Below are 14,868 nucleotides of genomic sequence, written 5' to 3' on the forward strand. Positions count from 1 at the left end.
GTATCCTCTCACCATCATTGTTCAATCTATATGCTGATCAAATTATCAGAGGAGCTGGATTATATAAAGAATAGTGCGACATCAGGATTGGAGGAAGGCTTACTAACAACCTGTGGGATCAAAATGACACAACCTTGCTTGCTGAAAGTAAGGACAAATTGAAGCACTTGCTGATGAAGATCAAGGACTATTGATATCAGTATGAATTACAACTTTCAATGTAAAGAAGACACATTACATTTTTCAAAGGTTGAATTTGTCAAGGATTTTGTGTTACTTGGATCCACAGTCAGTGCACATTGGAAACAGCAATCAAGAGATCGAAAGAGGTATTGCTTCAAGTAAATCTGCTGTACAGGACCTCTTTAGAGGATTAAAAAACGAGGATATTATTTTGAAGACTAAGGTGCTCCTGGCCCAAGCAATGGTATTCTTCATTGCATTATATGCATGTGAAAGTTGGACATCGAAAAAGGTACACCAAAGAAGAATCGATGCATTTGAATTGTGGTGCTGGAGAAGAATATTGAAAGTGTCATGGACTGATAAAAGGACAGACTGATATGTAATGGAAAACGTCAGACCAGAGTGCTCTTTAGAGGTAAGACTTCGTCTTTCATACTTTCGGTGTGTTGACAGGAGAAACCAGTCCCTGGAGAGGGCCATCATAATTGGTAAAGTGAAGGTGAGTCTTTCATGATCGTTTTTACTGTGAACTCTATTTAATTGTAGTTTAATATATCCCTCAACAAAGGCCCCCAATGGGATGGTTTGACGCAGTGCCTGCATCAATGGGTTCAAGCATGGAAACAATTGTGAGGGTGGTGCAGGACCAGGCAGTGTTTCATTCTGCTGTGCAGAGGGTAGCAATGGGTGGGAGATGACTCGATGATATCTAACAATGACAGCAGCAGACAAAAATTTGAGGAAAAAGATACTACTGAAAATAGATGCTTTCTCAGAACATGCCAATGAGTCCAGTTTGTCACAAGACATCTCAACTTGGTGATATCACTTTTAATGCCAAAAAGGGCACAAGCACCAAAACTAAAGTTAAAATGCACTTGAAAATGATCATTTTATATTTCTGATTAAAGTTTCTGAAAGTTTGTAAACAATCACGAGAGAATATACCTGGATAGATATGGGCTTTCTTATAAGGATCAGCCACTGGTATCCCCTTTCTGGTGGGAAGTTTCAGATTATAACTGATTATGTTTTCTTTTTACTAAGGGGAAAGGTAAGAGTTATATGAAGCAGGTTTTTGGATTTCTAGTATTGTTGAAAAATATCCAGCATTAGGGAAACACATATTTACCAATACCGTGGTGGAAAAGGCTTCTAGGTATCTATTCATGAATTGGAAAGAAAGTTGTTTCTGTTTAATGTATCCTTTTGAAAGAATTCCTTTCAAATGACACAGAAAGGTAATCTGTTACCTAGGAGTACCCATGATAAACCTTGGAGAGAGCTGTTTTGAAAGTAAAGGAGAGGAGTCGGTAAGCCTCATGTTTAGGAACTGAATACTCAGGCTGGCCAAGCTACTCATAATAAAGCAATAAGAAAGGAAGCCAGCTGGCTTTGGGCCACTAGGGCTCCAGTAGTATTATTGCCTGTCTTTCAACCAGTGAATAAAGCCCTGTCCTTGTTTCCTCCTTGAGCCCATTGTCTTAGTTAATGGATTCTGTTTTATTATTATAAATTTTAAAATGAAAATGATGGCTATAAGATCATATTATTGTTATTAGGTGATATCGAGTCACTTCCAACCGAGTGACCTTATGCACAACAAAATGAAATTGGTCCTGTGCCATCTTTGATTCTATGATTCAGCCAATTGTTGCAGCCACCTTTTCAATCCATTTTATGAAGGGGTTTCCTGTCCCTCTCTTGACTAAGCATAATGTTCTGCCAGTAATTGGTCTCTCCTTACAACATGTCCAAAGTATGTTACACTAAGTTTCACTATCTTTGCCTCAAAGGAGCACTCTGCCCATACTTCCTACAAGATAAAATTGTCCTGTTGTCAGTTTATGGTACCTTCTTCTCCACCACAGCAATTCAAATACATTGGTTCTTCTTCTGTCTTCCTTATTCAATGTCCAAATTTCACATGTATATGAGGCGATTGAAAATAACGTGGCTTGGGTCAGGCACACCCTAGTGCTCTTCAATATTTTAAGGGGTCTTTTGCCGCAGATTTTTCCAATGCAGTGCATATTTTGATTGCTTGACTGCTGCTTCAATGAGTATTAATTGTCAATTCATGCAAGACAAAATCCTTGGCAACTTCAATCTTTTCTCCATTTACCATGATGCTACATACTGATCAAGTTGTGAGACCTTTGGACTTCTTGACATTGCATTGTGATCCATACTTAAAGCTATATATAATCTTGATCCTCATTAGCAAGTGCTTCAAGTCCTCAATTTCAGCAAGCCAAGGTGTGTCATCTGAATTGTTGCTCATAAGCCTTCCTCTGATCCTGATGCAGAATTCTTCTTCATATAATCCAGCTTCTGATGATTTTCTGATCATACAGATTGAATAAGTAAGGGAATACAACCCTGACATACACCTTCCTGATTTTAAACCATGCAGTGTTCCCTTGATCTGTTTGCACAACTGCCTCTTGATCCGTGTACAAGTTTTACATGAGCACAATGAGGTGTTCTGAAATTACCATTCTTCTCAGGGGTACCCACAGTTTTTTATAACCCACTCAGTTGAATGACTTGGCATAGTCATTAAAACACAAGTAAACCTCTCTAATATGTTTACTCTCAAAATCCATTTGATATCAGCAGTGTTGTCTCATGTCCTCTTCTGAATCTATCCTGAGCCTCTGGTAGCTCCCTGGTAATGTGTTGCTGTAACTGTTTGGGGATGATCTTCAGGAAAATTTTACTTGCATGTGATATTAATGATATTACTTAATTTGAGCATTCAGCTGTGTCATTTTTGGAATGAGTACAAATATGGATCTCTTCCAGTCAGTTGGCCAAGTAACTGTCTTCCAATTTTCCGGCTTAAATGAGTAAGTGCTTCCAATATAGCAAATCAAGGCTTAAATTCTTTTCTGAGTTCTTCCAGTTTAAGATATGTTAAGTGTGTTCTTTTTTGATTTTCTAAAGCTAAGTCTGTGTACACTTCAATATATTTTACTTTGAAAACAAGTAAAAATAAATAGTGGAAAGAATTAGGGGGTGAAATGCACTTATAGAGAATCTAAATACAGGCATGTATGTCTGTAAATATATTTATATACTGCGATAGAGAAATAGAGCTAGGTACATATGTTTAAATGATAAGTATTAAGGTAACAGACAGACATTGGGCCTCTAATCACGTACTCCCTCAACACAAAAATACTTTGTTCTGATAACCTAGCATTCCGTGATGCTTAGCTTCCTTACACAATCGCTGAAGACAAAGTGGGTGCATAAACAAATGTGGCGAAGAAAGCTGATGGTGCCCGGCTGAGATAGTTTATTGTTCCAGCCTGGCCAATAAGCACAGTGGGATTAATTGAAGGGCAGAGAGATAAGTGGCTCAGTAAGCCTTACCTTTTTTGTCTCTCGCTCTTTAATCATCGGACCAGTGTGCAGCTGCCTTGCTTGGGCTGTGCCTCAATTTAAAGGGCACACTACCTGTGGGACGCCTAGCCTGTGGACTGTGTCGCTGTAAGTTGAGGTCCCTTTAAGACCACACAAATGAAATTTACATCTCCAGAGCTGAGGACTGACAGTTGGTGACCTGCCTTGCTGTTTGTTGCCTGTGCTGGGAGAGCCTAGCTCACTCTCTCTACAGAGGACTACCTGAGGGCCCTCAAGACTTGAAGGACTGCCAGTGTCTCACAACTCTCTCACAGGAGTGAGTCGCACTGAGCCATTTGTACTGCTTTATAATTTAACTGTTCATTTCTTGTATTATATTTCTGTTTATCATTTAACTGTTCATTTCTTGTGTTCTATATCTATCTTTCTAAATATATATACATAAAATTATCAGCAACCTGGTTTTATCTCTCTAGAGAACCCTGTCTAACACACCGGCTATCAAAAGATAGAACATCTGGGGTCTTAAAGGCTTAAAGATTAACTAGCGGCCATCTAGCTGAGAAGCAACAAAGTCCACATGGAAGAAGCACACCCGCCTGTGTGATCATGAGGTGTTAAAGGGATCCAGGTATCAGGCATCAAAAATCATATCACGGTGAATGAGGGGGATTGTGGAGTGGAGACCCAAAGCCCATCTGTAGGCAACTGGACATCCCCTTACAGAAGGGTCACAAGGAAGGGATGAGCCAGTCAGGGTGCAGTATAGAATCAATGAAACATACAAATTTCCTCTAGTTCCTTAATGCTTTCCCTCACTATCATGATGCAAATTCTACCTTATAAATCCAGCTAGACCAGAGCATGTATGAAGATATAAATAAGAGCTGAAAACAGAGAATCCAGGACAGATAAACCCCTCAGGACCAATAATGAGAGTAGTGACACCAGAAGGGGAAGGGGAAGTTGAGGGGAGAAAGGGGAAACTAATCCCAGTGATCTACATATAACTGACTCCCAGGGGGGACAGACAACAGAAAAGTGAGTGAAGGGAGACATTGTTCAGTGTAAGACATGAAAAACTAATAGTAATTTATAAATTATCAAGGGTTCATGAGGGAGGAAGAGTGAGAGAGGGAAAAAATGAAGGGCTGATGCCAAAGACTCAAGTAGAAAGAGAATGTTTTGCAAATGATAATGGCAGCAATTGTACAGATGTGCTTGACACAATGGATGGATGGATGGATTGTGATAAGAGTTGTATGAGCCACCAGTAAAATGATTTTTTTTTAAAGATAGGAGGTGACGTAGTGGGCTAGAGGATAGACAGGTGGAAACTGATTGAAGTGAAAGATAATATACTTAAAGAGAGAGGTAGAGGGAAAGGGGGAGGAGGGGAATAGTGCAAGCTATGAGAGATTTGGTCCACTGTTTAACATCAGATTCACAATTAAAAGTTTTATAAATAAGTTCATGCATTTGAATGATGGTGTTGGAGAAAAATACTGACTAAACCATGCACTGTCAGAACTAGTAAATCTACATTTCAATTATTACACTCAAAAGGATCTGTGAGGATGGTAAGTCTTCATCTCGTGTATTTTGGACCTGTTATCACGAGGGACCCATCTTTTGGAGAAGGACATTATGCTTGAAAAACAACGGGTCTGGAAAAAAGAGAGAGCTCCTTAAGGAGATGGACTAAAGCAGTGGCTATGAAATGAGCCCCAATATGGCAACAAAAATGAGGATGGTACAGCACCAGTTAGTCTTATTTGTTCTGCCATACACAGGGTTGCTCTGAGTAGGAACTGATCCCAAAGCAACTAACTCACTCCCATCTAGAGAATTCTGAGCCATAGAGACCTTATAGAACAGAGTAGAATTGCCCCTGTGGGTTTCTGTGAGTGTAACCATTTATCAGAGAAGAAAGCCTCATTTTTTATCACACCAAAGCACCAAACAACAATATTTCTTTTTAATTCAAGACATATCAGGAAAGGGAGTAGTGACTTACAATAATATATGAGAAAAACAAACAAAGGAGATTCTGATCATTGTCTCCTCTTATATGTCTTATTCTTCAACCCTTTTGATGTGTTTCTATCTGGCCTTAGGAAGATGACATAGCACTTTGGGGCAAAGATGCAGCCTAGAAGCCCCACACTGGAGGCTAAGATGGAGAAGATCTCCACAGCCACCATGACCTTGCCCTGGGTGCTGTGGTAGACAGGGAGGAAGGTGACCCAGACACTGCAGAACACCAGCATGCTGAAGGTCAGGAACTTGGCCTCATTGAAGGTGTCAGGCAGGTTCCTGGCCTGGTAAGCCAAGGAAAAGGTTCCCAGGGCCAAGAACCCCAGGTATCCCAGGACACAATAGAAGGCAGTGACTGAGCCCTTGTTGCACACGATGATGATGCTCCTGGGGTCAGAGGATGTGTCAATGTCAATGAAAGGGGGAGAGGTTCCCAGCCAGATGCCACAGATAATCATTTGGATAAGGGAACAGAAGGGAACCACAGAGTTGACAACCCCGGACACCAGTAACTGCCTCAGAATTCCTCCAGGTCTCACGACCTTGAAGGCCAGAATCACAGTGATGGTTTTGGCCAAAACAGTGGAAACAGCCACAGTGAATATCACTGCGAAGGAGATGTTGCTGAGGATGCAGGTGACTGCGTTTGGACGGCCGATGAAGAGTAAGGAGCAGAGGAAGCAGAGGAGGAGGGAGAGGAGGAGGACATAGCTGAGGGTGCGGTTGTTGGCCTTGACCATGGGAGAGTCTCGGTACTTCACAAACACCCCCAAAACCATGGCCGTGACGACAGAGAAGCACAGAGCTGTGCAGGCCAGAGCCATCCCCAGTGGGTCTTGATAAGCCAGGAAGGTCACACTCTTGGGTAGACAGCGAGTCCTCTCAGTGTCGGGGTACTGACTTTGGGGGCACGCCGTACATTGATCACTATCTAGAGAGAAAAGTGAGAGGGAGTATGAGACAGAGGAAAGAGTGACCTCTTTCAAAGCTCAGAGTGCTCACATGAAAGGTTTTTAAGTTTTGTTTTAATTTTTGCTTTTCTATATCCACCTGGTCTTTTAAAATCCACATATTATCTGGTCTTTTAAAATTCACATATCATCTGTCCATGATGTTATGTGACCTGTCAGAAAAGGTGTTTGTTGCCTTTGAGTCAACTTGACTAACGGCATCCGTACCCTGAAGTGCAGAGGGACTGTACTCCATTGGCTGTTCTGTTCTTTGATCTCCAGAAGCTGATCCACAGGCCTTGTGTCTGAGGCACCTCTGGGTGAGTTGAGCATATAGTTGAGTGTTTCACACTTTGTGCTACTCGGGGCCTCTTAAAAGCTCATAAAACGTTTAATGAAATTGATTGTGGAATTTCATCAGTTCATACCTGTTTGATTAGATATTCCTCTTTCTGGACATAAAATACAATAAAAGCAGCAGACAGGCATTCCTTCCTGAGGGATTTTCATGGATCCTGGGCCACAGCTCTTGCTACACAGAGAATGGGGAGTCTGAAAAGAAAAGAATAATTGATAATCGTTCAATAATGCTGCATGAAGGAATACTGTCTGATAATGTAATAATATTGACAAACATAATGTTGTTATTATGTGGTATTGAGTAGTATCTTGTTGTCAAGGGATCCTGACTCATAACGGCCCTACACTGATCCTGACTCATTGGCCCCATAAGACAAAGTCACATTCCCCATTTGGATCCAAAGATAGAAGCAAATCTTTACAGAAGCAAATTGACAGCCTCTCTTCTCTTACAGCTCCTATAGGTTCCAACTACGAACCTTTCAGGTAGCCGCCAAGTGTTTAACTTTTGCACCCCAGAGCTCCTCGAGATTGCTTTCCGTGCCTCAAAACTTATTTTTGAAATTTTTCCATAATGGCTGCACACAAGGGGCTCAAAACACTATGAGGATCCATCCTGCTGATGCAAGTCAAATAGAATACATTTTACGTGCTAGGGAAAAAATGATAAAGCTAATTTCAATCATGTGTATGAGTCATTAAAATTCTAGGTCACCACACAGGGAGAAGACGAGCCAGTCAGGGTGCAGGGTAGCAATAATGAAACATACAACTTTCCTCTACTTCCTAAATGCATCCTCCCCACCCACTATCATGATCCCAATTCTACCTTACAAATCTGGCTGGACCAGAGGATGTACACTAGTACAGATTGGAATTGTAAACAGGGAATCCAGGGCAGATGATCCCTTCAGGACCAGTGGTGAGAGTGGCGATACCAGGAAGGTAGGTGGAAAGGGGGAACCGATTACAAGGATCTACATATAACCTCCTCCCTGGGGTACAGACAACAGAAAAGTGGGTGAAAGGAGATGTCAGACAGTGTAAGATATGACAAAATAATAATTTATAAATTATCAAGGGTTCATGGGGGAGGAGGGAACGGGGAGGGAGAGGCAAAAATGAGGAGCTGATGCCAGGGGCTTAAGTGGAGAGCAAATGTTTTGAGAATGATGAGGGCAATGAATGTACAGCTGTGCTTTACACAACTGATGTATGCAAGGATTGTGATAAGAGTTGTATGAGCCCCTAATAAAATGATAATAAAATGAGCTAAAATTTTAAAAAATCTAGGTCACCAAATTATGTCCTTGCTGGTTTCTGTGCACAGACGTCCCTCGGTGGGGGCAGGGGGGTGTGCTCAGCTACTAACTGAACGTTTGGCTGTCTGAACCCACCTAGAAGCACCACCTGCTGTGGGGAATCTGATTCTATATCGATTCAAGTCAATGAAACCCTATTGGTCCCAGTTCTGCTCTGTCACATGGGACAGCCCTGAGTCGGAATTACCTTGACAATAATAAGTTTAGAGTTTTGTCTTATTTGTTGTCCATCTCTCACACAGGAAACGTTCAACCACACTCAGTAAATATGCGTTTTGTTTTTCTTCATGGAGTTTTCTTTTCTTTTTTTAAACACTTTTAATTAGCATATTATTCCCAAACTGTGCGATACAAATTGTTCAGTCACATCCAGAAGAGTTGTACAATCATCACCACCATTAGTTTTAGACTATTTCCTTCATTATTGTCCTCATTGTTCTTAGCTCCGCATTTACCCCCAACCACGCCTGCCATACCAAGAAGCCATTCACCCAGGTACCGCTTCTATAGATTTTCCTATCCTGGATTTCATGTACAGAAAAATATTACAACACAAACCACAACAGCAACAAAGAAGACTAGTAGAATAACAAAACAGATTTTTAAAATCCCTCAATTGAGGAGTGGATTATTGTGGATGCGGTTAGAGTACAATGCGGCACCGTATCATCTGCTCTCCTTAAGATCCATTTCTATTTGTTCTAGTTTTTAGTATTTTTCGCTTTCTTTTCAATAAATACTCTTTCTGCTTATCTGAGCAGTTACTAAATTACTTTTTAAAATCAGTTCATAGGTCAGAATCTACTTCCAGGAGATAGATACAAATATATCTCCCTCAAATTGATTCTTACCCATGTTGGTCCCATGCAGTCAGTCCTCATCCACCCAGTGAAGCCAGAAAAAAAAGACCTGACCACCAACTTCTGTAAAGATTACAGCCAAGAAACCACTAGGGACCAATTCTACTCTGGAAAACATGAGACCTCAGATTAAAATCCTTTGGTACCAACAAATCCTTTGGTACCAACAAATAAATTAACAATATATTACTAACACAGATTTTTGTAGTGAGTTACTTGGTTATACTATTATTCTCATATCTTGTCTCTTTTGGGGGATGTAGTTGATGAGTTCATCTAACCTCTTCAAATCCAGTAGCCCATTCTATCAGCTCCTCCTGGATCATCAAACTGTGACCATGTAGGCCCTTGGAAACAAGCTCTCCTACTTTCACTTGAAGTTCAAAACCTTCAGGAAAATTCAAATAATTAAAAATCTCATATCGTGACATCTCACTTCTGTTTTCACCCAGGGAGACATGTTCTCCAGCGCTGTTTTCCAGTTGAGTGCGTTGTAGGACTTGATGGAGCTGAAGGAAAAGCATTATGATAAATGAGAGGAACATGGACATTGGAGACACAATACCCAGACAGATTCTCTCCCCCTCTCTCCAGTTACAGAATATGCTGCCTATTCTGATTGTCAAAGAATGAGATACTCTAAGCTGCCCCAGGAAAAACCCAAACTCAGATTTACAACCATCAAGCAATTCTGAGGCATGATAACCCTAACTATAACACATTTGAGACACTGCATGGGGTTTCTCCACCAGTCACCCGTTAGTTTTTCATAATGTGGTGACTTGTGTGTTGCTGTGATGCTGGAAGCGATATGCCACCAGTATTTCAAATGCCAGCAGGGTCACCAAGGTGGATAGGTTTCAGCAGCAGCCAAGAGAACAGATGTTGTCCTGTATTGTTTTACTCTTCTGCACAAGACCTCTTCAAAGTTTTGAAAAGCAAAATCTTGAGGACTAAAGTGTGCCTAATCCAAGTGATGATATGTTAAATCACCTGATACGCATGTGAAACTTGGACATTAAAAGCAAAGCCAGGTGGGAGGGTCGGGAAGGAAGGGAAAAACGAGGAGCTGATACCAAAGGCTCAAGGAGAAAGAAAATGTTTTGAAAATGATGATGGCAACATATGTACAAATGTACTTGACATAATGAATGGATGCATGGATGGGTGAATTGTGATAAGAACTGTACGAGTTTCCAAAAAAATGAATTTTTAAAATAAATAAATTAAAAGCAAAGCCAAAGAAGAATTATCTTAGGAAGTATGAGTCCTATAGTCTTCAATATCAATTTGACTTTTTAATTTAAATTATGATACTGGTAAAGAATATTGACAATACCATGGATCTGCAAAGGAGCAAACAGATTTGTCTGGAGGAAATATGGCCAGAATGCTCCTTAGAGCCAAGGATGAGTTTCCTGTCACATACTTTGGACATGTTGTCAGGAGAAACCAGTCCTAGAGAAGGACATCATGCTTAATAAAGTAGCATGGCAGTGAACAAGAAGAAGACCTTCAACAAGATGAACTGACACAGTAGCTGCATCAGAGGGCTCAAACAGAGAAACTATTGTGGGGATAGCAAAGAACTGCGCAGTGTTTCATTCTGTCATACATACGGTTGCTATGAGTCTGTACAACTCCACAGCACCTAACAACAACAATGGGGTTTTCTTGTCTGTAATCACCAGACATTTTTTTCATTTTTTATTTTAATAAGTTGTTTTATTGGGGTCTCATAAAAATACACACATCAATTGTACTAAATCCATTTGTACATATGATGTTATCATCATTTCCAAAACATTTTCTTTCTACTTGAGCCCTTGGTATCAACTCTTTTTCCCCCTCCCTCCCCAAACCACCCACCTTCGTGAACCTTGATAATTTATAAATTATTTTTATTTTCCTATTTTACACCATCTGCTGTCTCCCTGCACCCACATTTCTGCTATTCGTTCCCCTGGGTCGGGGTAGGGGGGGGGGTTGTATGTCGATCATTGTGATCGGTTTCCCCTTTCTCTCCCTTCTCCCCCCTACCTTCATTGTATTGCTACTCTCATTATTGACCCTGAGGGGGTTATCTGTCCTGGATTTAGTGTGTCGAGAGCTCTTCTCTGTACCAGTGTACATGCTCTGGTCTAGCCAGATTTGTAAGATAGAACTGGGGTCATGAGAGTGAGCCAGTGTGGGAACCATTAAAGAACGAGAAGAATGTTGTGTGTTTCCCCGGTGCTATACTGCACCCTGACTGGTTTGTCCCTTCCTTGTGACCCTTCTGTGATGGGGTGTCCAATTGTCTACAGATGGGCTTTGCATCTCCTTTCCATCCCCCTTCATTCGCATAAAAATGGTTGTTTGTTTTGGGTCTTCTGATGCCTGATACCTGGTCCCATGGAAACCTCCGTGATCACATGGGTTGGTGTGCTTTTTCCATGTGAGTTTTATTGCTTTACTGCTAGATGGCTGCTTGGTTAGCTTCAAGCCTTTAAGACCCAGACACTATATCTTTTTATAGCTGGGCACCATCAGCTTTCTTCACCCATTTTGTGTTCAGCAATTGTGTCGGGAAGCTAAGCATCACAGAATGCCAGGTTATTAGAACACAGTGTTCTTGCATTGAAGGAGTACTTGAATAGAGGTCCAAATGTCTGTCTACTGCCTTAATACTTAACATATAAATATATACACATAGATCTATTTCCCTGTCTTTATAAATATGTACATGCCTGTATTTAGACCTCTGTAAATGACCATTTGCCAACCAGTTTTTTCCTCTATCTCCTTTTACTTTCCTCCTGTCCCACCATCATGTTCAACCTTCATTCAGCTTTCTGTACTTCCTCTCAACTACACTGCACTTGATCAAACCCCACCAGGCGTTCTGTGCCCTCCTCGCCATCAATTTTAGATCTCTTGTTGTTTCCTTGTCCCTTGTCATGATGTCACTGGTTGATTTTGAACCACCACACTCTAGGCGAGTAAGCTAAAACGTATCAAATCATTTCTGCCACTTTAGTTTAAACTATCCCCTAAAATATATTTCTGATGACTTTTTTTTTAATGGTCCCAAAAGCTTGACCATTGGTTTTCTTTAGGGCTCATGGAGAGCGTCTTCAAATGTAAAAAGGGATGCTTTGTCAAAAATCAGTCGACCATAGATGCATGCATTTATTGGGGGTGTTTCAACGCTATTCCATTTGTCCATATGTCCATTATTACACCAGTGCCCGTCCTCTCCCCGCCCCAAACAAGAGCAAACCAGAAAGCAAGCCCAGTACCATGACATCAATTCAAAATCATAGCAACCCTACACAGAGTCGGATACTCTAAATCTTTGTTGGCGCAGGTAGCCTTTTTTTTTTCTATTTTTGAGCCACTAATATTTTAATGACTCTAGCTTTTTAATATGTTTTAAAATGTTAGGCAGGTTTGAAATTAGTGTGTTTTATTATCTTAGGAAGTATGAGTTCCACCCTATTCTTCAAGATTAAGATGGCTATTAAAAGCCTGATTATAATTTTATAGTTCAGGGGGAAGGGAGACTCCGGATAGGGCAAGATTTAACAAAATAACGATGTATAAATTACCAAGGGCACATGAGGGAGGGGGGAAAGGGGAGGGAGGGAAAAAAAAAAAGAGGACCTGATGCAAGGGGCTTAAGTGGAGAGCAAATGCTTTGAGAATGATTGGGGCAGGGAATGTATGGATGTGCTTTTCACAATTGATGTATGTTTATGTATGGATTGGGATAAGAGTTGTATGAGTCCCTAATAAAATGTAAAAAAAAAAAAAGAGGAGAAAAAAAATGATTAGGGCAAAGACTGTACAGATGTGCTTTATACAATTGATGTATGTATATGTATGAACTGTGATAAGAATTGTATGAGCCCCAATAAATTGTTTTAAAAAAATTTATAGTTCAATACATTAACTTTCAGAAGCGAATAAACTGGTAATGTAAACCAAATGTAAGAACAAGCATTACCTGCCAGGGGAGAAACACGGGGAGTTTGGCTTCCATCAGGGACACTGTTTCTTCTCCTCCCATAAATATCATTTCATGGAGAGCTTGGGCCACCAGATGTACAACGTTATAGATACACTTGATGGATTTCATCATTTTAATGTCCATAAAAAACTTAGGTAGAGATGTCAAGGAGACATTGCGTGAACACTCAGAAATGTCCCCACACACAGTGCTTGCAAAGGAGCAGTTGAAATGGTGGAGCCATAATTGCTCAAGGAAAAAATCTTCTGGGTAGTTGGAGGGATTCACTGTCCTGACAAAGTGCGTGAAGCCAGGTATCTCTGAACTCTTGGATACAAAGAAAAGAGCCCCATGGAAAGTACTTAAGAAGAGGTTAAGTGATAAGTCAAACGCTTCCCACTGGCATGCAGTGATCCATACCTTGTGGGTTGTTAGGTGACGGCTTCCTACATGTGTCAGAACAATTAATGTAATCTCATCACCATAAACAATGACTACATTTGCAGATGAGTCTAATATTCTGAGGATGAAGGTCAAATATTCCAGTTTAGTCACTCTGTCTGTCACAGAAATCTTTTCCGTAAGTGCCATGCAGACTCCTTTCATGGTCATTTCAGTTCTAAGGTCCCAAAGAAAACGAACACCTTTTTCATCATCTGACACTAAAGTACTGACCCAGGTCCATTCAAAATGGATCAATAAGGAGACCATCCCGGAAGCCAGATACATGTTGCTGGGGGCCATCTGATAGAGTGAAGAGAACTGGTCCTTGTTTCTCAACAAAGGATCAAAAGTGCCACAGAAGACCTGAGTTAAGAAAGAGAAATGTTCTGTATGGGTTCTTCAAAGCAAAGTTTAAAAGATAATCGCAGAGAGCATGATCAGACCCCCAGTGTGCAGAGCAGAACCGCACTCCACAGGGTTTTCATGGTTGAAACTTTCTGGAAGCAGACTGAGCAGGGATTTCACATGAACAGGTGTTGTGCTAAGGTGCCTTTGAGTGGACTCTGACTCACAGTGACCCAGCAGGACAGAGTGAAACCCCCTCGAGGGTTCTCCAGGCTGATGGTCGCCAGGAGCAGATCTCCCAGTCTTTCTCTGCTGGAGCAGCTGTGAGATCCACCTGCTGACGCTGAACCAGCGCCTCACTGAGCTCCTTTAGCTACCATTTACATCTCAAAAATAGCACAATGGGTAGGAAAGAATATTCAGAGTCAGATAAACTAATTTCAATTCTTCACTTTGGTGTGAGTTGTTAAATGATTTTGGCATGTTCAATAACCTCTGTTCACTTTAGTTCTCACCTCTAATGGCATCATTTTATTGTCTCATTAGAAGGACTATTCATGTTAATATTTGTAAAGAATTTTAAGATCTTCAGTTAAAACATGGCAGCTTAGGCAAATGCTTACATCCACCACTAGCAGCAAACTAAAAGAGAGAGAGAGAGAGGAGGAGGAGGAGGAGGAAGAAGAGGAAGAGCAGGAGGAGGGAAGTTAAACATAGAATTCTCAATTGGACAGGTAAAAGAGTTCAATGCCCAGACACCCACACAGAAATTGAAGGGAGAATCCCATGCAAGGAAACAGAGAAAGGTGGCAAATTCTCAGTGGGCCAACTACCCCCAACCAGCCCCTCCTCCTGCACAGAAGCCTCCAATCAGGGCACCGGGAGAGAGTTTTCACCATTGCCTTGCTTCCCATAGGAGTCATTTAAACAGGTACCACTTGAGAACCCCTCTGATCCCACAGAGGACAGCTGTACCCACCTTTACGTATCTGGGAGGCAAG

At 41.1% G+C, this 14,868-nt stretch overlaps 1 protein-coding gene across 1 annotated transcript in view; it reads right to left on the reverse strand.

Annotated features, from left to right (window-relative positions):
• Positions 1-5,612: 5,612 nt before the first annotated feature.
• The window catches only part of LOC142442701 (vomeronasal type-2 receptor 116-like), a 44,575-nt gene continuing 35,319 nt past the window's right edge, over positions 5,613-14,868 (reverse strand). Inside the window, exons 4-6 of the mRNA XM_075543961.1 lie at positions 9,369-9,596; positions 6,974-7,097; positions 5,613-6,526 (exon numbers count right to left, since the gene is read on the reverse strand). Coding sequence (XP_075400076.1) covers positions 5,613-6,526; positions 6,974-7,097; positions 9,369-9,596 — 1,266 coding nt within the window. The remainder of the gene's footprint in view (positions 6,527-6,973; positions 7,098-9,368; positions 9,597-14,868) is intronic.

Source organism: Tenrec ecaudatus, chromosome 1 (genome assembly GCF_050624435.1).
Source record: "Tenrec ecaudatus isolate mTenEca1 chromosome 1, mTenEca1.hap1, whole genome shotgun sequence".
Classification (NCBI taxonomy): domain Eukaryota; kingdom Metazoa; phylum Chordata; class Mammalia; order Afrosoricida; family Tenrecidae; genus Tenrec; species Tenrec ecaudatus.